The 21800-nt window shown below is 44.9% G+C and overlaps 1 protein-coding gene across 2 annotated transcripts in view; it reads left to right on the top strand.

Annotated features, from left to right (window-relative positions):
* The window catches only part of LOC137645015 (centrosomal protein of 128 kDa-like), a 157700-nt gene that overhangs the window by 16408 nt on the left and 119492 nt on the right, over positions 1–21800 (top strand). For both annotated transcript variants that reach the window (XM_068377879.1, XM_068377880.1), the window contains one exon: positions 6617–6791. In XM_068377879.1, the coding sequence (XP_068233980.1) occupies positions 6617–6791 (175 nt within the window). The remainder of the gene's footprint in view (positions 1–6616; positions 6792–21800) is intronic.

Genomic DNA, 21800 nt, shown 5'->3' with positions numbered 1-21800 from the left:
TTTATTTTTTACTTTAATATTCTCACATTCTAATATTTGTGCCTGTTTTATAGTTTAGTACTGTATGCATTAAGTTAAAGGGAAGGTTTTAAAAGTCTACATGTTGTAACCTATCATATTTTTTTGTTTAAAATTTACATTTACGTACGTAAAACAATCTCTCTCTCTCTCTCTCTCTCTCTCTCTCTCTCTCTCTCTCTCTCTCTCTCTCTCTCTCTCTCTCTCTCTCTCTCTCTCGTAAATTGTTTTCCTGCTTTGCTACGTACAATACTGTATAAATTATATTTGTAAGGTAACATATTTTGTAAATGCTTTTACTGTAAATACTGTATGTACTGTATCATTATTTATCACTATCATCATGCGCGTTAAATGCCTTGTTTGTTCTGAGCGTGGTTGTTTACTGAGCATACAGTACTTTATGACGCCGTCGTTTCAGGCGGCGTCATAAAGAAAAACATTTCATTTGGAAGTCCTAAGAAAAATACGTAAACTAAAACATTGGTAATAAAAAAATCAACATACAGTACTGTATAATCAATATAATCGATGCAAAAACTAACCTATACATATATGTGTACACTAAATGAGTTTGTTTCTTCATTATGATCAGAGATGAACGTAAACAAAACATTGGTTGCCATTTTTTATCGTGCTTTTTAGGTGTTTAGGAAACGCATGATATAAAATCGCCTTTAATATTTTTGCCTGTTTTAGTTTAGGGTGCTGTAGTACATGCATTAAGTGTTCTGTACATTAAAGGGTGGTTTGTTAACAGTACTACGTACAAGGGAAGGTTTTAAAAGTCCGAATATACATGTTAAATAAATAGGTAAATATGGTGTCACTACTTCGCGGATTTTCACCTATCGCGCCCGCGTCTGGAACCTATCTACCGCGATAAACGAGGGTTCACTGTAGTTCATTTTAAAAGTTTCATTCAGTATTAGATTTTTTATTCATTATTAAGCCTTCATATTTCTTTAGTCACTTTACCGTATTGAGATTTTGCGCACATGCTGTACGAATAACATGGAGGGTTATAGTTTTATTCAACATTCATAATCTTTTCAGAATGAATATCACATCAGTGCCAATATGTTACAGGGTATCACATTTTCCATACAGTTTGTTTATAGACATTTTCTCTCTCTCTCTCTCTCTCTCTCTCTCTCTCTCTCTCTCTGTGTGTGTGTGTGTGTGGTGTTATACAATACTTACGTATAGATGAAGAAACCAAAATCGGTTTTCGTAGTTCAGAATACGGCATCTGACTTTGTCAGCAAATCACTATTTCTTAGGAAACATCGTTTTATTCTAGAAAATTACTACTATTTAAATAGTTAACTGTTCTATAAGAAAACATGCACTTTTGTTTTAAATATCGGGTGTATTTAAAAATCTAATATTCTGACTTCTTTTTATTTTTACTTTTGGCTGTGATCAGATCAGATGTGCTTGTACGAATACAGTAACAAAGTATTGTTTATAGAATTTCTTAACATATTCAAACTTGAGGCGCATAGTGTTCACGTGCGTGACCAACTCTGTGCACGACACCAACTCTACGCGCCTGATCAGTGCTGTGTTGAACTCTCTGGCTCGTGCAGCCCACTTAATGTTTTCAATCGCCTTAGAGACAGCAGTCGCCCACGCGATAACGCCCAGGCCCTATCCCAAAGGGTAGGCCTGTGTCGCTCTTGCCTGCCGGGAAGCCTCCCACAGGTAAGAGGGTTCCAAAACCCTGAGGGATTCCTGCTGCCTAGGGGTTTCCGTCTCCCTACAGGTAACTATGACATAGTTCCTTTGGGTTCTTGTCTAACCCTGGTGAGTTCGCGTAACACGATTCCTGAAGATTCCATCAGGATTTAGCGACAGAGTTCCTGCGGGTTCTCGTCACAACATCCCTTAGGTTCGTGAGAAAGGAATTCATGAAATAGATTCTGAACCCCTAGGTTCTCGTCACACTGAATCTCTCGGTTCCTGCGATCCAGAGTTTTTTCTGAAAACATGTATACAGTTGAACATTACATAAGCACCAATTTGTTATAACCTATCATTTTTCGTTTAATACATTTAAGACTATCATTATCTCTCTCTCTCTCTCTCTCTCTCTCTCTCTCTCTCTCTCTCTCTCTCTCTCTCTCTCTCTCTCTCTCTCTCTCTCTTAACAAATGAAATCTTTGTTGATTCACAGTTTCAGTTATATTAAAAATCAGTCATGAATCAAATTTTCCTTACTGTCTCCAATCTTACACCATCTCTGCCACGTCGAACGTTATAACGGTAATCCAATTTTTCGATGACTTTAAAAACCGTCCTAGAATCTCTCTCTCTCTCTCTCTCTCTCTCTCTCTCTCTCTCTCTCTCTCTCTCTCTCTCTCTCTCTCTCTCTCTCTCTCTCTCTCTCTCTTTCAGTTTTTTTTTTATTTTTTTTTGGATATGGAATGGACAATTACCTTTCATAACAGTTTAGCATTATCGTAAATTATCATACTGTCTTTAACGGCAGTTTGCTATTGTTGATTAAACGTAAACAAAAATTGTTTTCCTGTTTTACTACGTATGTAGGAATTTATATGGATATGGTAATTAAGACATTTGTAATAACAATATTTATTAAAAGCTCTTAATATCATTAGTTATTACCTTAAATCTTATTTTTGTATGTGTTCGTTTCTTCGTTATGAACGATGATGGAGCGTACAAGAAACATACAGAAGGTTTTCGTTTTACATACATACATACATATACCAAGGCACTTCCCCCAATTTTGGGGGGTAGCCGACATCAACAAAGAAACAAAAACAAAAAGGGGCCCTCTACTCTCTACGTTCCTCCCAGCCTAACAAGGTACTCAACCGAGTTCAGCTGGTACTGCTAGGGTGTCACAGCCCACCCTCCCACATTATCCACCACAGATGAAGCTTCATAATTCTGAATCCCCTACTGCTGCTACCTCCGCGGTCATCTAAGGCATCGGAGGCAGCAGCAGGGCCTACCGGAACTGCGTCACAATCGCTCGCCATTCATTCCTATTTCTAGCACGCTCTCTTGCCTCTCTCACATCTGTCCTCCTATCACCCAGAGCTTCCTTCACTCTATCCATCCACCCAAACCTTGGCCTTCCTCTCGTACTTCTCCCATCAACTCTTGCATTCATCACCTTCTTTAGCAGACAGCCATTTTCCATCCTCTCAACATGGCCAAACCACCTCAACACATTCATATCCACTCTAGCTGCTAACTCATTTCTTACTGTACACCCGTTTTCACCCTCACCAATTCGTTCCTAACCCTATCTACTCGAGATACACCAGCCATACTCCTTAGACACTTCATCTCAAACACATTCAATTTCTGTCTCTTCATCACTTTCATTCCCCACAACTCCGATCCATACATCACAGTTGGTACAATCACTTTCTCATATAGAACACTCTTTACATCCATGCCCAACCCTCTATTTTTTACTACTTCCTTAACTGCCCCCAACACTGCAACCTTCATTCACTCTCTGATGTACATCTGCTTCCGTCCCACCATTTGCTGCAACAACAGACCCCAAGTACCTAAACTGATCCACCTCCTCAAGTAACTCTCCATTCAACATGACATTCAACCTTGCACTACCTTCCCTTCTCGTACATCTCATAACCTTACTCTTACCCACATCAACTCTCAACTTCCTTCTCTCACACACTCTTCTAAAGTCTGTCACTAATCGGCCAAGCTTCTCTTCTGTGTCTGCAACCAGTACAGTATCATCCGCAAACAACAACTGATTTACCTCCCATTCATGATCACTCTCGTCTACCAGTTTTAATCCTCGACCAAGCACTCGAGCATTCACCTCTCTCACCACTCCATCAACATACAAGTTAAACAACCACGGCGACATCATACATCCCTGTCTCAGCCCCACTCTCACCGGAAACCAATCACTTACTTCATTTCCTATCCTAACACATGCTTTACTACCTTTGTAGAAACTTTTCACTGCTTGCAACAACCTTCCACCAACTTCATATAACCTCATCACATTCCACATTGCTTCCCTATCAACTCTATCATACGCTTACTCCAGATCCATAAACGCAACATACACCTCCTTACCTTTTGCTAAATATTTCTCGCATATCTGCCTTACTGTAAAAATCTGATTCATACAACCCCTACCTATTCTAAAACTACCCTGTACTTCTAAGATTGCATTCTCTGTTTTATCCTTAATCCTATTAATCAATACTCTACCATACACTTTTCCAACTACACTCAAGAAACTAATACCTCTTGAATTACAACACTCATGCACATCTCCCTTACCCTTATATAGTGGTACAATACAATAAAAGTTATACAAGTCCTTAATTGTAAGAAAATTAGTTATGGGTGTAAAATATACTTAGCCACCAAGGTATACTAAAGATTTTAGATTCCATACACCATACTGGTGTCATATTGTCCACTGGAGCCTTTATAACTTCGCCTATCCCAAGCCTCCTAGTAGAAGCTTGAGAGTTACCTTTAGACCTTTACTGAAAGTGTTCCATTGTTTGGCATTGGTTTAGGTTATAAAGACTCCCTAATTCTTTAGCCTTTCAGACTGTAAGCCTTGTAAGGCACTCAACATACTTTGAGTTGCACCCAAAATCTCCTCAACCTTATGATTTTCAGGTGAAACCATTATTAAACAGTCTTGATATAAATAGAAGTAAGGTACTTCCATTTAGGATATGATCAACCCCTCTGTGGAAATTACCAGAGATATCCTTTTGTAGATAATTTATTGGTGTTAAAATACTCACAGGTCTTTAGACAAATTGACAATGTGAATTGTGGTAGATGTTTAACAGGTTGTGTCATTCCCAGCTCCTTACAGGACAAGAAGCTTCTCGTCTAAGATACTGGTCAAGACGATAATCTGGCATTTTACCTTCTTCCCTTTCCATTTCTTGGGGTGGCATTTTTTCCTCCTTCCCTTCCCCTCTCTTGGGGGTGAAGCAGTCGTCCCGTTATTTGCTAGATCGGACGTTGATGCAGGTAAGCTGTCACACTGATCACTTCTATAATGGGGTAGAAGTATCGCTCCCCCTCCCCTCCTTTATGAGAGAGAGGACGGTTTCTATGAAGAATCCATTATTTTTATCAGCCCTACGGTGACAAGATAAGCTTATAGGTATAAGAGGATCTTCCATGACCTTTTATTATTATTAGTATTATTATTATTATTACTTGGTAAGCTACAACCCTAGTTGGAAAAGCAGGATGCTATAAGCCCAGAGGCCCCAACAGGGAAAATAGCCCAGTGAGGAAAGGAAATAAGGAAAAATAAAATATTTTAAGAATAGTAACATCAAAATAAATATTTCCCATATAAACTATAAAAACTTTATTAACAAAACAAGAGGAAGAGAAACTAGATAAAACAGTGTGCCCGAGTGTACCCTCAAGCAAGAGAACTCTAACCCAAGACAGTGGAAGACCATGGTACAGAGAGTATGGCACTACCCAAGACTAGAGAACAATGGTTTGATTTTGGAGTGTCCTTCTCCTAGAAGAGCTGTTTACCATAGCTGAAGAGCCTCTTCTACCCTTACCAAGAGGAAAGTAGCCACTGAATTAGAGTGCAGTAGTTAACCCCTTGAGTGAAGAAGAATTATTTGGCAATCGCAGTGTTGTCAGGTGTATGATGACAGTTGAGAATCTGTAAAGAATAGGCCAGACTATTCGGTGTCTGTGTAGGCAAAGGCAAAGAACCGTAACCAGAGAGAAGGGTCATATGTAGTACTGTCTGGCCAGTCAAAGGACCCCATAACTCTAGCGGTAGTATCTCAACGGGCGGCTGGTGCCCTGGCCAACATACTACCTAGGTCGAGTTAGAGTTCTCTTGCTTGAGGGTACACTCAGGCACACTATTCTATCTTATTTCTCTTCCTCTTGTTTTATTAAAGTTTTTATAGTTTCTATGGATGATATTTATTTTAATGTTGCTTTTCTTAAAATATTTTATATTTCTTTGTTTCCTTTCCTCATTGAGCTATTTTCCCCCGTTGAAGCCCCTGGATTTATAGTATCCTGCTTGTCCAACTAGGGTTGTAGCTTAGCAAGTAATAATGATAATAATATTAATAATAGTAATAATAATAATGATAATAATAATAATAATAATACTGTAGCTTAACCTCTGAGATCCTTATCTCAAGTTGAAGGTAAGAGGAGTCAAAACCTCACATATCCTAAAAGTTTGGCGTTTAGATTTTAAACCAGCCACTGTGGTTATAGGAGCTTCCTCCCTCCTCATATCAAAGGACAAGTACTGTATATGTATTCACGTAGGAACAAATCAAAAATTCTAAAGCCAAGCTAAACTCATACTTCTATTAAAGGACTCGGGTTTGTATAGTTATGAAAATACAAATTTCTTTTAAATTCATTTTGATATTTATGATGAGCCATTTCCAATTTATTCTAAATTAACTTACTGTATATAACTATCATCATATTACATTTTGAAAATCAAAAGACTGGATTAATTTGCTATTGAAATAAAGTAGGTGATCCATATTATAAGGAGGCAAATAAATATTGATACTTAACTTCTTATTTTTAACAGAGAACAGAAGAGATAGTTCTTCATAAATCCAGACTACAAGCACAGCTAACTGATTTTCAGAATAAAGCAGAAGAGATAAGATGCGAGTTGAATTTAGAAAGCAACCATCTTACTTCCTTAATCCGAGTGCAACAGGATTTGCTGCAGAGCTTCTTGGCAGTAGTTCCAATTATTGGTTAGTACTCTCAGATATGAAGTTTTAATGGTTTAGATATTGAATGGCTCATTACATTTGGTGTGTTATCTTTTATTTGTCTTTACAGGATTTATTGAGCAGGTAAACAAGATTTTGTTCCGTAAATGGAATAAAAACCACGCTATTTAATAGGGGTATTACTTTCGGCGTAGCTGAAATGACGAGCCATTAATTTTTAACGAGGGTTTATTACCCACACCGCTAGTTAATGGGGGTAGGGGAAGGTAGCTTGCACCCCCCCCCTCACACACCTATGCTTGAGCTCACTTTGCTCTCGGCTCGGATGGTGGTTGAACGTGTCCGCTCTCATCCTCGCCGTCATATTGGCAGCCATTAACGCTTTTTTGTTCTTTCTTTTTCTAGTTACTGTGTACGTGAAGTTGGCCTCTGCGATCATGCGCACCTGCCTTGGTTTTCCCGACCGCCCCTGTGGAACGTTCATGTCGGCGGTCGAGACTGATCCTCACGCCCTTTGTCCTTCTTTTAGGGGCCAACGGTGTGATAGTGTCAACAAGTGTAGGGAGTGGTCTGCCCCCCAGTGGGAGAGGTTTTCGTGACGGCGGAAGAAGTCCAAGCGGGATGTTTCTCCTTCGAAGGTTGCTTCGAAGGAAGAAAAACGCAAGGCCTCTTCTTCCGTTGCCCAAACCTCCTCCGAAGCTCCCACTCGGTCGGTCTCTTTCAAGAGACCATTGAGTGGTAGCGTAGACCGATTTATTTCTAACCAACCTCGGGTTTCGAGAGATGACGTTGCTTCCCCTAGCGAAGCAGCTCCACCTCTCCCCCCGGGGAGGACATGTCACTAACTTCCCTTTTTCAGCTTTGGTCCTCCTTGTGGCTTACTGGTTCACCCTCCAAGGAGGTTTTTCTTGATTATATCCGCCTGGGTGCTGCTGTCAAGCAATCGTCGTCACCGTCAGAGGTTGATCCCCTGTCTCTTGTCGACCTTGTGGTGTCAGAGGTATCCAATGCGTTTTCATCCACCTCCTCATCCACTCCAGACTCTACGGTAGCTGATGGCTTAGTTTTCCCCGTTCCTGATCATCCTACGAGGGGGAAACTAAGTCCATCGTCAGTGTCTCCTGCTAGTGTTTCTCTCCCTCGGGGGAGTTCACTTACAGAGATTCCTCTTCGGAGGACTGCTGAAGGTCAGCTTGCTGATCCAATGGCCCCCAGAGGGCGTATCCGTCGGAAGGCTCGACTTCCTCTTCTCCATAGAGGCCTTCCTTCACCTGGGGGTGAGGAGGCGCCTCTTTGGTTCAACGTCATCTATGCAGTCCCCTGCAAAGGAGCCTCTAGACTGATCTTCCATCACTGCACGTGCTTCGGTCTTGGACCTCTTTGCAGATCGTTCGCAATCTCCTTCGGTGGAAGGTCGTCCTTTTAAAGGACATGTTGACCTTCCATCCGACAGATCTGCCGACCTGCCGTCGCCGTTCCTGTATGGGCCTAACAAGGCTCCACATGAACGCGCTATTGTGCGTCAACAGTTTACGTGCTACGCGCCCACGAAACCTGATCAGTGCTCATCAGTAGCTCGTCAGGCCCCATTACTACAGCGCGCTGCTCATCGTGCTCGCCCTTACACAGGGCATAATCCTAAAGCGCTTACGTGTCAACATGCGCATACATGCCAACATACGCATACGCGCCAACATGCGCTTACGCGCCAACAAGATCTTAGCTCCACCACGCGCCCTCATGCACACATGCGCCAACAATCTCCTGTGCTCCCTGCGCCCACTACGCTCACGCTCCAACGATCTCCTACGTGCCAGCGGCCACCTGCACGCCAAAGTTCTCCAGTGTAACAGCGCTCTCCCGCGCGCCAACATTCTCCTGCATGTGCGCATGCGCGCCCTACATCACGCTCTCCTGATCACCATATTGCGCGCCATCCCATGTGCCAGGTAAAACCTGCGCTCCAGCTTTCTCCGGCAAGCAAGCTTGTAGATGAGACAGCCATGCTGCCCTCACCCGCGCGCCAGTGCTCACCTGCGCGCCAGCCTTCTCCTGCGTGCAGTCACAAGGATACGCGCGCCATCCTTCTCTTAGGGATGTGCAGTAATATACTCCCGCGCTCCCTCACCCATCATGAATCTACTGCGTGCCCGTGCCATCAGTCCCCCACACGCGAGCTTCAGCGTTCTCCCTCGCGCGAGCTTCAGCGTTCTCCCTCGCGCGAGCTTCAGCGTTCTCCCTCGCGCGAGCTTCTGCGTTCTCCCTCGCGCGAGCTTCAGCGTTCTCCCTCGCGCGAGCTTCAGCGTTCTCCCTCGCGCGAGCTTCTGCGTTCTCCCTCGGGCGAGCTTCAGCGTTCTCCCTCGGGCGAGCTTCAGCGTTCTCCCTCGGGCGAGCTTCAGCGTTCTCCCTCGGGCGAGCTTCAGCGTTCTCCCTCGGGCGAGCTTCAGCGTTCTCCCGCGCGCGAGCCTGCGCATCACAAGGAACGACGTCCGGCAAGGTCGCCATAGCCTCATTCCCCTCCCTGCAAGCACATACCACCGTGCATTGTGGGAGAAGGGAAACTTCCAGAGGAGTTCAGGATCCCAAAGCTACCAAAGGCGAACCCACCTATTCCAGTGACTCCTCCCAGGGATCCTTCAGTCCCTTTTCCTTCAAGGGGTATGTCTGACAGTGCGTCTGTCAGTCAACATCCCTGGTTCAGTGCCCTGATCAGAGCCGTAACTCAGGCTTTCAAGCCTGTCCTCTCTGAGCTGGGACATGGAACCATGGCTTCTTCTACCCCGCTGAAGAGGAAAAGAGGAGTTCTGGACGCGGTCACTTCCCCGAGGGCGAAACTGACTCCACGCAGACCTTCAAGGCAGGTTCCTCCTATTCCTCGGACTGACTGTCCCTCCCTTTCAGACGAAGGTCTCCCGTTACCAAGGAAATCACGCGAAGAGATATTTTCCCCCATAGCACCAATGGAGGAAAGCTCTCTTCACGCCGAGAGTTCCACACAGTCTGGGATTAGAAGGAACATGCCACCCTCATCACTGTTGGAGTCTTACATCCTTCCCCAAAAAGAATCCAAAGACTCCAAAACATTGCTTAAGTCCTCCACTAGGGCTAGGATGGAGCCAGCCAGCCACTTAGGGAATGTCCACGATTCTCCCCAAGAAGAGTCTTTGGGGATAGAAGGAGACTTCGCTGCAAGTCCTACAACAGGAGGAGACCAGCAGGAGTCAGAACACGTGATTTGGCAGGTTTTGACTCTAATGAGAGCTCTCAACGGGTTTCCCGACCCAGAGAGCCCTCCTCGATAGGGCAAAAACACTGTCCTAGACCGCGTCTTTGGTACTCAAAAGCCCTCTAAGACCAGTGCAGCCCTGCCGTGGTCTCAAGGGGTAAAGAGTACCAGGGACAATATCGCCCAGCAGCTCTCTGAGATGTCCTCCTCTTACCGTTCCGGTACCACCAACAAGCTCCTCCCACCTTCTCGCATACAGCAAAGGAGGTACTTCGAGATCTTGGAGGAGTCTTGTTTAGTTCTTCCACTTCACCACTCGGTGGAAGAGCTAACCAGGGGAGTCCCTCTTGAGAGAGACTCCAACCGGCAGGTCTCGTTCTCAGCAGCCGAGATCCTCAACCAGGAGAAGGTCACAAAGTGTGCTATCCAAGCCAATTCGTGGCTCGATATCTGGTTGGGGACCTTAGGTATCCTGGTACGTTCTGGAGATTTCTCAAAGGAACGTACCAGGAAAGCTATGGAAACCTTCCTCCTCTAAGGTACTCGCACAATCGAGTTTCTGGGCCACCAAGTCTCGAACTTGTGGGCAAATACCATCCTGAAACGTCAGGATGCAATAGCTGAGAGATTCCACCAGAAGGTTCCTAGCACCGAGATCAATAGGCTCAGACATTCCTCCATGGAGGGGTCTTCTATTCGAGCCTAAGGATGTGGAACATGCTGCTGAGAGGTGGAGGAAGTCGCATCAAGACTCTCTCCTCCATAGGGCTTTAACTTCTAAGCCTTATAAGCCTCCAGCACCACAGCAGTCCCGTCCAATCAAGACCACTACGACGACAACTGCAGCGAAGACGATAGTGTTTAAGCCCTTTCTTGTCAAAGAAAGGAAAGGCAAAAAGTCCTCCAGGGGAGGCAAAAATCCTAGAGGGAGCAGACGAGGCTGCAAACGCTAGGATAGGCAGTCCCCCATGCATTTCCACCAGTGGGGGGATGCCTACAAAGTTGTGCAAACAGGTGGAAGCAACTCAGGGCCGATTCTTGGACAATCTTCGTGATCAGTCTAGGATACCGCATCCCGTTTATAACATCTCAACCTCCCCTGACGACGAATCCAGTGTCATTGAACTCCCTTGCCATGGGATTGGCAAGGGGGCAAGCCCTTCGAGCAGAAGTCCAGACCCTGTTGAAGAAGGCGTTCTTCAAGAGGTCCTTGACGGATCCCCAGGCTTCTTCAGTCGACACTTTCTTGTAAAGAAGGCGTCTGGAGGCTGGAGACCAGTCATCTACCTCTCAGCTCTGAATAAATTTGTCAAACAAACTCTGTTCAGCATGGAGACGGCAGACATGGTCAGACTAGCAGTAAGACCGCAAGACTTCATGTGCACACTGGATCTAAAGGACGCGTACTTCCAGATCCCAGTCCATCCGTCTTCAAGGAAGTACTTGAGAATCAACCTGGACAACAGAAAATACCAGTTCAAGGTGCTGTGCTTCGGTCATTCCACAGCACCACAACTCTTCACCAGAGTGTTCACCCTAGTATCATCTTGGGCACACAGGATTGGCATCCGTCTCCTCCGCTATCTGGACGACTGGCTAATCCTAGCAGACTTGATGTCAACCTTTCTTCAACTCTGAGACAAACTTCTGAGACTTTGCCAAGATCTGGGGATCATGGTAAATCTTGAGAAGTCCTCCCTGCTTCCCACTCAAAGACTGGTATACTTAGGCATGATTATAGACACCACTCTCCACAAAGCCTTCCCATCAGACGACAGGATAGCAAGGCTGTGGAAGGTCGCAAGACCTTTTCTCAGACGAGAAGAACTTCCAGCCCAATCGTGGTTACGTCTCCTCGGTCACCTTTCATCGCTGGCCCGTCTAGTTCCCAATGGTCGCCTCAGGATGAGATCCCTCCAGTGGCGACTAAAGTCCCGGTGGAATCAACCTTACGACTCCCCGGACATCCAGATCCCCATGGGACCTGCGGAACTAACGGACCTCCAGTGGTGGGTGGCAGACGAGAACCTACGAAAGTGAGTGGATCTTCTTGTCCTCCCCCCGGATTTTATTCTGTTTTCAGATGCTTAAAAAAAAAAATGGGGGGGGGGGGCCACGTCCTGCACCACATAAATCTCCTGGAGATGAAGGCTGTCTTTCTAGCCCTTCAACAGTTCCAACAGTACCTGGCAAGTTGCTCTGTGGAGATGATGAGCGACAACACCACAGTAGTGGCCTACATCAACAAGCAAGGAGGTACTTTTTCGCAGCAACTATCCATCTAGCAGTAAAGATACTGAGATGGACCAAAATCCACTCGATACCACTATCGGCACGCTTCGTTCCAGGCAAAAGGTATGTGCTCGCCGACAACCTGAGCAGAGCATCTCAGATAGTGAGTACCGAGTGGTCTTTGGATCATCTAGTAGCCAACAAAGTCCTGACTTGGTGGGGTTCTCCGACTGTGGACCTCTTTGCAACGGCCCTAAACTTCAGGCTTCTGCTGTACTGTTCCCCAGTCCCAGACCCCAAGGCTCTCTGGCAAGATGCTTTCCAACAACGGTGGGACAACGTCGACGTTTACGCCTATCCCCCGTTCTGTCTGATGAGGAGGGTACTCAACAAGACCAGAACATCGGTCAATCTTTCAATGACCCTCATAGCTCCGCTATGACAGCATGCAGAATGGTTCCCGGACATTCTGCAACTCCTAACGGAGCCACCAAGAGAACTCCCTCCACGACACAATCTACTCAAACAACCACATGCCAACATCTTCCACAAAGCCTTAGCTTCGCTACGACTTCACGCCTGGAGACTATTCAGCATCTCCTCTCTGAGAGAGGATTTTCGCAACAAGTTGCGATTAGGCTGTCTGGACATCTGCGAAAATCATCAGCAGCGGTCTACCTGGCGAAGTGGAAAGTGTTCTGTGGTTGGTGTTGTGGAAGGAGTATCTCTCCACTCGAGGCCACTATTCCAGCAATAGCGTAGTTCGTGTATTTGCGTGAATAAATGCGCCTATCAGTCTCAGCAGTGAAAGGCTATCGCTCAGCCTTAAGCCTTGCTTTCAGACTGAAAGGAATGGACATTTCTTCATTGCTAGAACTTTCTCTACTCATACGGAGTTATGAATATACCTGTCCCCAGTCAGAAGTGAGACCTCCCCCATGGAACGTGATTCGAGTTCTCAGGTCTCTTAAGAGACCTCCCTATGAACCATTATGCCAGGCAACAGATCGCCCCCTGACTTAGAAGACGGTATTCCTGCTAGTTGTGGCCTCGGCCAAGCGAGTCAGCGAACTTCATGGTCTTTCATATGACATCGCCCATTCAAGGGGATGGGGAGAGGTAACGTTCAGCTTCGTCCCTGAGTTTATTGCTAAGACTCAGATCCCGGGAGTAGGGGATCCTCGATTCGACTCCTTCCGGATTTCTAGTGTCCGTACTGTAACAGATGACCCAGACCATCTCTTACTATGCCCAGTAAGGAGTTTGAGGCTGTACCTCAAGAGAACAGCCGTAGCCCGTCCTCGTGTGCCAGCACTATTCGTCAGCACAGGAAGGACTAAGAGGAGGGTCACCAAGAACACCATCTCAGCATGGATTCGCAGGGTTATTGACCTTGCACTGAATCCAGATCCTCCTCCTTCACGTCGCCCAATAGCACATGATGTCAGGGGCATAGGCACGTCCCTGGCCTTCAAAAGAAATTATTCAGTGACGCAAATTCTTCAAGCTGGGGTGTGGAAACGTCAAAACACGTTCACATCCCACTACCTGCAGGAGACTCAATACGTTTTCTATCGGTCCTGTGGTGGCTGCACAACAGCTAGTTTAAAACCTCAAGCTCCTAATTGGACAAGTAGCAGAAGGTTGAGGGCATTGTTACCCGGTTTTAGTCTGCATGAATGAAAAGGTTTGACTTGCCCTTATTCTTTTCTTCATCATTCCCTCTCTTGGGGAAAGCAGCATCCTGGGTTCTCTGCGTAGCTGACCTCAAACCACTGCAAGTAAACCATGCTCCCTTGTGTACCTAGTATTAAGATTAATACTGTTGCGTCCCCATACCCTGACAAGGTGGTATAAGGAAAGTCCTAGTGCACAGTTTTCCATCTAAAGAACTTCGGAACAACTTTATAGGACGAGTCATACTTCTACATACCTTCACACACAGCTTGCGTCGGTCGTAAACCTTGCGTAGCAAGGTTTTAGCGAGGTGCAGGGGCTCCTTATTTCTTGAGTGCTAACACACAAAGAAAAGGAGCCCCCAGGTAAAGCCAAAAAGCCACATTGGCTGGGATGTCCACCCTTCCTAATGGGTGAGTCATTCCTATTAAATAGCGTGGTTTGTATTCCAGTTACGGAACAAATGACAAATTCGTAGATAATTTTTATTTTTCCTAACTATACAAACCTTAGCTAACTAACCAAACTTGCCCGCCAGCCTTATCCCTCTTGAAGTCCTACCTCCAAGCAAAGTGAGCTCAATCACAGGTGTGTGAGGGGAAGCGGTAGCAAGCTACCCTCCCTAACCCCCGCTAACTATCGGTGTGGGTGGGTAGTTAACCCTCGTTAAAAATTTATGGTCGTCATTTCAGCTACGCCGAAAGTAATACCCCCCTATTAAATAGCTAAGGTTTGTATAGTTAGGAAAAATACAAATTATCTACGAATTTGTCATATTGGCAGGGACATCCACCCATCCTAATGGGTGAGTTACCCCTAATAAATAGCGTGGTTTGTATCCCAGTTACGGAACAAATGGCAAATTCGTAGATAATTTGTATTTTTCCTAATTATAGAAACCTTAGCTATTTATACAAACTTGGCCCCCAGCCCTATGCCCCTTGAAGTCCTACCTCCAAGCAAAATGAGCTAAATCACAGGTGTGTGAGTGGGAGTGGTAGCAAGCCACCCCCCCTCCCCCTCAACCCCGAGCGCTAACTAGTGTTGTGGGTAGTTAACCCTCGCTAAATTTTAATGGCTTGTCATTTCAGCTCTGCCAAAAGTACAACCCCTAATAAATAGCTAATGTTGGTATATTTAGGAAAAATACAAATTATCTATGAATTTGTCATTTTGCTTGGATATATATTTTTAATATAAAAATCATTTCATTATGTTAAGATTTCTTTTACAGAGGCATAGATTTGCTATGCTGTGATAAATGTAAGGTTGATACCCTTACTGGAGGGGGGCTTTCTGTACCTTGGAGACCAGTTTAAGCGACCAAATAATGTTGTCCAAAGCATTTGTTTATATGTAAAGGACAAGATTTGGTAAGAAAAAAAATGTATACTGTATCTTTCAAAGAAAAAGCTAGAGCAGTACGTAAGAGTTGCTCATAACCTTGAATATTTGTTTCACAATGAACTTTGAAATTATTTATTCCTAAGAAACTTAAGATTATGAAATGGTAATACAGTATACAACTGATGGCTGAAGTTTTCTTCCCAGTTGCTAATCATTATTAAGTAACTGCTTGTGGTGGAAAGGCCTTCACTCTGGGAATTTTTGAAAACCTATGGAATGAAAATTATAATGGACTATCATTATTAAGTCCAATACACTTTCATAAAATAAAGACTATCCTCATTTAAAAATTTTTGTAAATCAATGACAAACTTATTACTGAAATTAACTGAAATTTATTAAATCAACTTCAGGGAAGAAATTTATTCTGTTTTCTTCCAGTTTATCATTGCCCTCGACTATTAATAACGCCTAAAAATAAAAGTGCGATTACACCCTTAGTTATAGTAAGTCCTCCAAGATCACACATTCAAGGATAGCAAAAATATATTGTGCAATAAGAATCAATAGAAAATTTACAGGTTCTGAAAGCATGGTAATGATTAAGAAATAATTATAAACCCCCTAACCGAAGCTTTACCATACGCCACAAATCGTAGGAAACTTACTTGGCAGGATAGGTTCAACCATTGACTCCATTGAAGTAATGATGACGTAGGCTTCAAAGACGACGTCGGAAGAGGCAGAGACAGGTGGGTCCTCGAGAAAAATGTTACATAGTTAAATGTAGTTATTCTCAAAATTAATTTAGTAGTTCCAAGTCGTAACCTGAGCTTGAACTCCCCTCCCTTGTTCGGAACGGGTGGAGGTAAACATTTTTCCTATCCTGAATGTCGAAATGCAAAGGCCTTCCTCTTTCCACAAAGGTCAAGGACGATGAGGACGAACTGAAATAAGCAAAGGAGCCAGCAGAGCTATCTAGGTATTGCGCAGTTCTTTAGATTCCCATGTTCCCTGTAGAATTTGTTTAGTATGGCACGGGGGTTCAAAGATCTACTTTGAGATACAAATGATAAATTTTACTTCATACAGTACCTAATTTACTATTTTAAACGTCTGACTTAGCCGGTGGATATATATACAGCTTACGTCCCTGACGTCACGGCAGAAAATTCAAAACTTGCGGCAATCGTAGATTGGATAGCTAGGTGTACTACTAGCGCCACCACTCGCCAGGTATCTGGAACCATTCCAGGAATCCTCAGATCTTCCCTGCCGCCATTGCTGGCAACATCATGAAACATTCGCTCGTCTTAACCTTCGATTTTTGCCGTATCTTTGGTGAAGTACTTGTTTTTTGGTTAATTGGCTTTCGTTTGATTGGATTTACTTACGGATTTTCTTGAACTCTTTTTGATTTGATGTGTTTTTTACCTTTGCTTGATTGATCTCTCTCTGGAATTTTCCAAAATGGCTGACCCTTCCCCAGTTTATAGAAAGTGTGTGAAAGGCTGTAAAACCCGCCTTCCTAAAGCCTCTATCCATCCTCACTCTATTTGCACTAAATGTAGAGGTAAAGTTTGTTCTTTAATGGATCGATGTGATGAATGTTTGTTGTTATCTGAAAGTGAGTGGCTCGATTTCGATCGATACACTCATAAGTTAGAGAGAGATAGGGTTAGAAGAAGCTCTTCTTGATCTAGAGAATTTTCCTCTCCCCGTGTCCCTGAACCTATTCCTTCCCCTGTAGTGGTAGTTCATGAACCTCCTACTGTTACCGCTGAACCCTCACTTAAAGATATGATGAGTGCTATACAAGCCCTTGGAGTGAGGGTTGAGTCGCTTGCTATGGACAGGAACTAACTTCTGTCCGACGTAAATATGCTTAAGAGTGCCAGTGTTAGTGCCAAAAGTGGTATTACTGTAGTGCCAAAAGTGCGGGGAATGTGTTCAGTGCTGTGGAGGGTGCGTCTGCTCGTGCCCATCGTTCACCTAGCCTTAGACCTCTTTCAAGCTCCCCAACCCCTGGGAGAGGGAATGTCGAGCGGCAAAAGGGAACGAGAGGTGTAACCGTACGAGCAGATGTCCCCTCGAGTGTTGCTGGTGACGTTTCACGTAACACTCGCCCTCACCATGGGAAAGGTGAGGTTAAGTTTACTTCATCTTCCGATGACGCTTTGGTTAACGAAGAATATAAACGCAACTGGCGTCAAGTTTTAAGACCTCTCAAGAGGAAAATGACGTCAATTGATAGAAGTCATTTATCACCTCAAAGGCCTGGCTGTAGTCATTGGAGCAGTCCAGAACATTTGTCTTCTTCTGAGGAGGGCTCTCCTGCCAAACGTCCTCTTAAAACGTCTGTTTCGGACAAGCTTCCAGCGATTGCAATGCAAGTTCCTGGATCTGTTGTGTCGTCTGGACGTTGCAGACGTGACGCGGGTGAGCAAGAAGACGATTTTATCACTGACGTTTCGGTCTTAACTTCACCTCAAGTTGACCTTAAATTAAGTCTGTTACAAGACATGTAGCTTAAACTTTCGTCTATTATGCAGTCTTATCAATGAGTTCCTGAGCGTCATGAAACTTTGCAAGCTGATCGTCGCAACTCGGTTAAGCTTGATCTTAAACGTCAAGCTTCGAAACGTGAAGCTGAACGTCAAGCTGACGTTTTGCCTGAGAATGTCATTCGCCAAGCAGTCAAACGTGACGCTGAACGTCAGGATAAACGTGACGTCGATCGTCACCCAAGTCATGTTAGACATGACGTCGATCGTCACCCAAGTCAAGTTAGACATGACGTCGAACTTCAAGCTGATCTTGATAACAATCGAAAGCTGATGCTGGATGTCAAGCTGGCGAACACAGCGTTCTACGTCTAGTTCCCGCACAGGCGCGCAAAGACGTTATTCCAGCTGAAGTCTTATCGGAAGAAGACGTTGATTTTCCTCTTTCTGCAGCTGAACCTTTAGAAGACTTATCGGAGGAAAAAGAGCCTAAGACTGCACAGCAGTCCCTAGACCTTAAGAAGATTATGAAAGTGTTCACGGAAGAATTTCCTAGTCACTTTGTGCCTGTTGCTCCACGCTCTCCCCCTTCAGAGTTCACCTTGGAAACAGCAACTCAAGCTCCTATTTTTACTAAGATGGTGCTTTTGAGATCATCTAAGAGAGCTTTAAGATTAATGGGAGACTGGATGCAGTCAAAAAGGAATCTAGGCAAGTCGGCCTTTTCAGTCCCTCCTGCTAGACTAGCTTCTAGATCAAGTGTATTGTATGAGACTGGAGAAGTTCTTGGCTTGGGAGTACCTGCCTCTGCCCAGGGGGACTTCTTAAGCCTAGTAGACTCTTCTCGTCGATTAGCCATGAGGCGTACTAAGATTTTCTGGACAACTTCGGAACTCGACCATCTTCTCAAGGGCGTCTTCAGAGCCTTCGAGGTTTTCAACTTCCTCGACTGGACTCTGGGAGCCTTGAGTAAGAAAGTTTCTGCCTTTAAGATTAATGAAAGTGTTGTTCAGATTATGTCTTGCATAGACAAAGCTGTGAGGGACGGGTCTAATGAGTTAGCAGCCCTTTTTACGGCTGGAGTTCTCAAGAAAAGAGCTCAAATGTGTTCTTTCCTTTCCCTGGGGGTCACTCCTTGTCAGAGGTCTGAATTACTGTTTGCGCCGCTCTCTCCTGCGCTGTTCCCACAAGATCTTGTAAAAGAGGTTGCTGCTTCCTTAGCCCAGAAAGACACCCGTGACTTGGTCCCCAAGGCAGCTCGGAAAGTACTTCCGACTTCTTTCTCTAGCAACAAACCAAAGGTAGATACTCCTTTGTCCAGATTCATTCCTCCCTTTCGAGGTAAACTCGTCAGTAGGGGTAACTCCAGACCTGATGGGAGAAGAGGAAAGAGGAGGGTACCAAGATCAGGTCGAAGCAGAGTCTGACTGCTTTCTACTTCAGACAGCAGTAGGAGCCAGACTGAAGAACTTCCGGCAGGCTTGGGAGAGAAGGGGAGTGGACCAGTGGTCCTTTCTTTTGCTGAAGGAGGGATACAAGATTCCTTTCGTCAAGAAACCCCCTTTAGTTCAAGAGCCAATAGATCTCTCTCCCAGGTACCGAAAGGACTCAAAGAGACAAGCTTTGCTACTACAAGTGTCCCTCTTGTTGAAAAAAGGGGCTGTAGAGAGGGTGCAGGACTTGCAGTCTCCGTGGTTTTATAACCGCCTCTTCCTGGTTCCGAAGAACTCGGGGGCATGGAGACCAGTTCTAGATGTAAGCGCTCTCAACACTTTCATTGTGAAAACCAAGTTTTCGATGGAGACTTCCAAAACTGTGCTGGCAGCAGTAAGGAAAGGCAACTGGATGGTCTCTTTAGACCTCCAGGACGCCTATTTCTATATCCCTATTCATCCGAACTTCAAACACTACCCTGAAGTTTGTTTACGGGAAGGAAGTCTTCCAGTTTCGGGCCATGTGTTTCGGCCTTAGCACTGCTCCTCTTGTTTTTACGAAGTTCATGCTAAATGTAGCAAGCTTCCTGCATTCGACAGGGATCAGAGCCTCTGTATCTCGACGACTGGTTACTCAGGGCGTCTTCCTTCAACCGCTGTCTGGAGGATCTCAGATTGACATTAACATTAGCAAAGGAACTGGGTCTTCTGTTCAACACAGAGAAGTCCCAACTCTTACCATCTCAAAAGATTCTTTATTTGGGGATGGAGATTCAGTGTCTAGTTTTTCAGGCTTTTCCATCACCCAAAAGGATAGAACAAGCCCTTCTAAAGATTTGTCTTTTTCTAGAGAAAACAGATTGTTCTGTGAGACAGTAGATGAGTCTGCTGGGAACTCTCTCCTCCCTGGAACTGTTCGTCTCCCTGGGAAGACTGAATCTCTGCCCGCTGCAATTTCCCCTCAATTACTATTGGGACAAGGAGAAAGGCTTAGAGACAGAAAGTATTCCACTTCCAGAGTCTGTCAAAAGTTGCCTACAGTGGTGGAACGACACAACCAAACTTCAGGAGGGCCTCTCGCTAGAGCAAAGGAGTCCAGACCTTGTGTTGTGTTCCGACGCTTCGGACTCGGGGTGGGGAGCAACACTGGGCAAACTGGAATGCTCAGGTCTGTGGAAAAAATTTTAAGAGAGCCTTCACCTCAACCAGAAGGAGCTTTTAAGCTTGTCGCACACTGAGCCCGAACGGAACCGCCCGATCAGAACCGAAACGTCCGATAGAAATCGAAAACATGCATTCTTACCTGGCTGCGCACATTGGGCCAGAACAGAACGGAACTGACGTGCCAGAACATAACGGAACCGACACAGTGTTCTTTGAAAGATATTTTTTCGGAAGCGTCGGTGGCGTCTGACAGGCTACGCATGCGCAGAATGACTGCAGCGGTTGTTTTGGAGAGGGTTGCCAGGTATCTGGAACCATTCCAGGAATCCTCAGATCTTCCCTGCCGCCATTGCTGGCAACATCATTGAAACATTCGCTCGTCTTAACCTTCGATTTTTGCCGTATCTTTGGTGAAGTACTTGTTTTTTGGTTAATTGGCTTTCGTTTGATTGGATTTACTTACGGATTTTCTTGAACTCTTTTTGATTTGATGTGTTTTTTACCTTTGCTTGATTGATCTTTCTCTGGAATTTTCCAAAATGGCTGACCCTTCCCCAGTTTATAGAAAGTGTGTGAAAGGCTGTAAAACCCGCCTTCCTAAAGCCTCTATCCATCCTCACTCTATTTGCACTAAATGTAGAGGTAAAGTTTGTTCTTTAATGGATCGATGTGATGAATGTTTGTTGTTATCTGAAAGTGAGTGGCTCGATTTCGATCGATACACTCATAAGTTAGAGAGAGATAGGGTTAGAAGAAGCTCTTCTCGATCTAGAGAATTTTCCTCTCCCCGTGTCCCTGAACCTATTCCTTCCCCTGTAGTGGTAGTTCATGAACCTCCTACTGTTACCGCTGAACCCTCACTTAAAGATATGATGAGTGCTATACAAGCCCTTGGAGTGAGGGTTGAGTCGCTTGCTATGGACAGGAACTAACTTCTGTCCGACGTAAATATGCTCAAGAGTGCCAGTGTTAGTGCCAAAAGTGGTATTACTGTAGTGCCAAAAGTGCGGGGAATGTGTTCAGTGCTGTGGAGGGTGCGTCTGCTCGTGCCCATCGTTCACCTAGCCATAGACCTCTTTCAAGCTCCCCAACCCCTGGGAGAGGGAATGTCGAGCGGCAAAAGGGAACGAGAGGTGTAACCGTACGAGCAGATGTCCCTCGAGTGTTGCTGGTGACGTTTCACGTAACACTCGCCCTCACCATGGGAAAGGTGAGGTTAAGTTTACTTCATCTTCCGATGGCGCTTTGGTTAACGAAGAATATAAACGCAATTGGCGTCAAGTTTCAAGACCTCTCAAGAGGAAAATGACGTCAATTGATAGAAGTCATTTATCACCTCAAAGGCCTGGCTGTAGTCATTGGAGCAGTCCAGAACATTTGTCTTCTTCTGAGGAGGGCTCTCCTGCCAAACGTCCTCTTAAAACGTCTGTTTCGGACAAGCTTCCAG

This window comes from Palaemon carinicauda, chromosome 8, assembly GCF_036898095.1.
Source record: "Palaemon carinicauda isolate YSFRI2023 chromosome 8, ASM3689809v2, whole genome shotgun sequence".
Lineage (NCBI taxonomy): Eukaryota > Metazoa > Arthropoda > Malacostraca > Decapoda > Palaemonidae > Palaemon > Palaemon carinicauda.
Note: the sequence above shows the minus strand (reverse complement) of the source record. Positions and strands in the feature narration are given on the sequence as shown.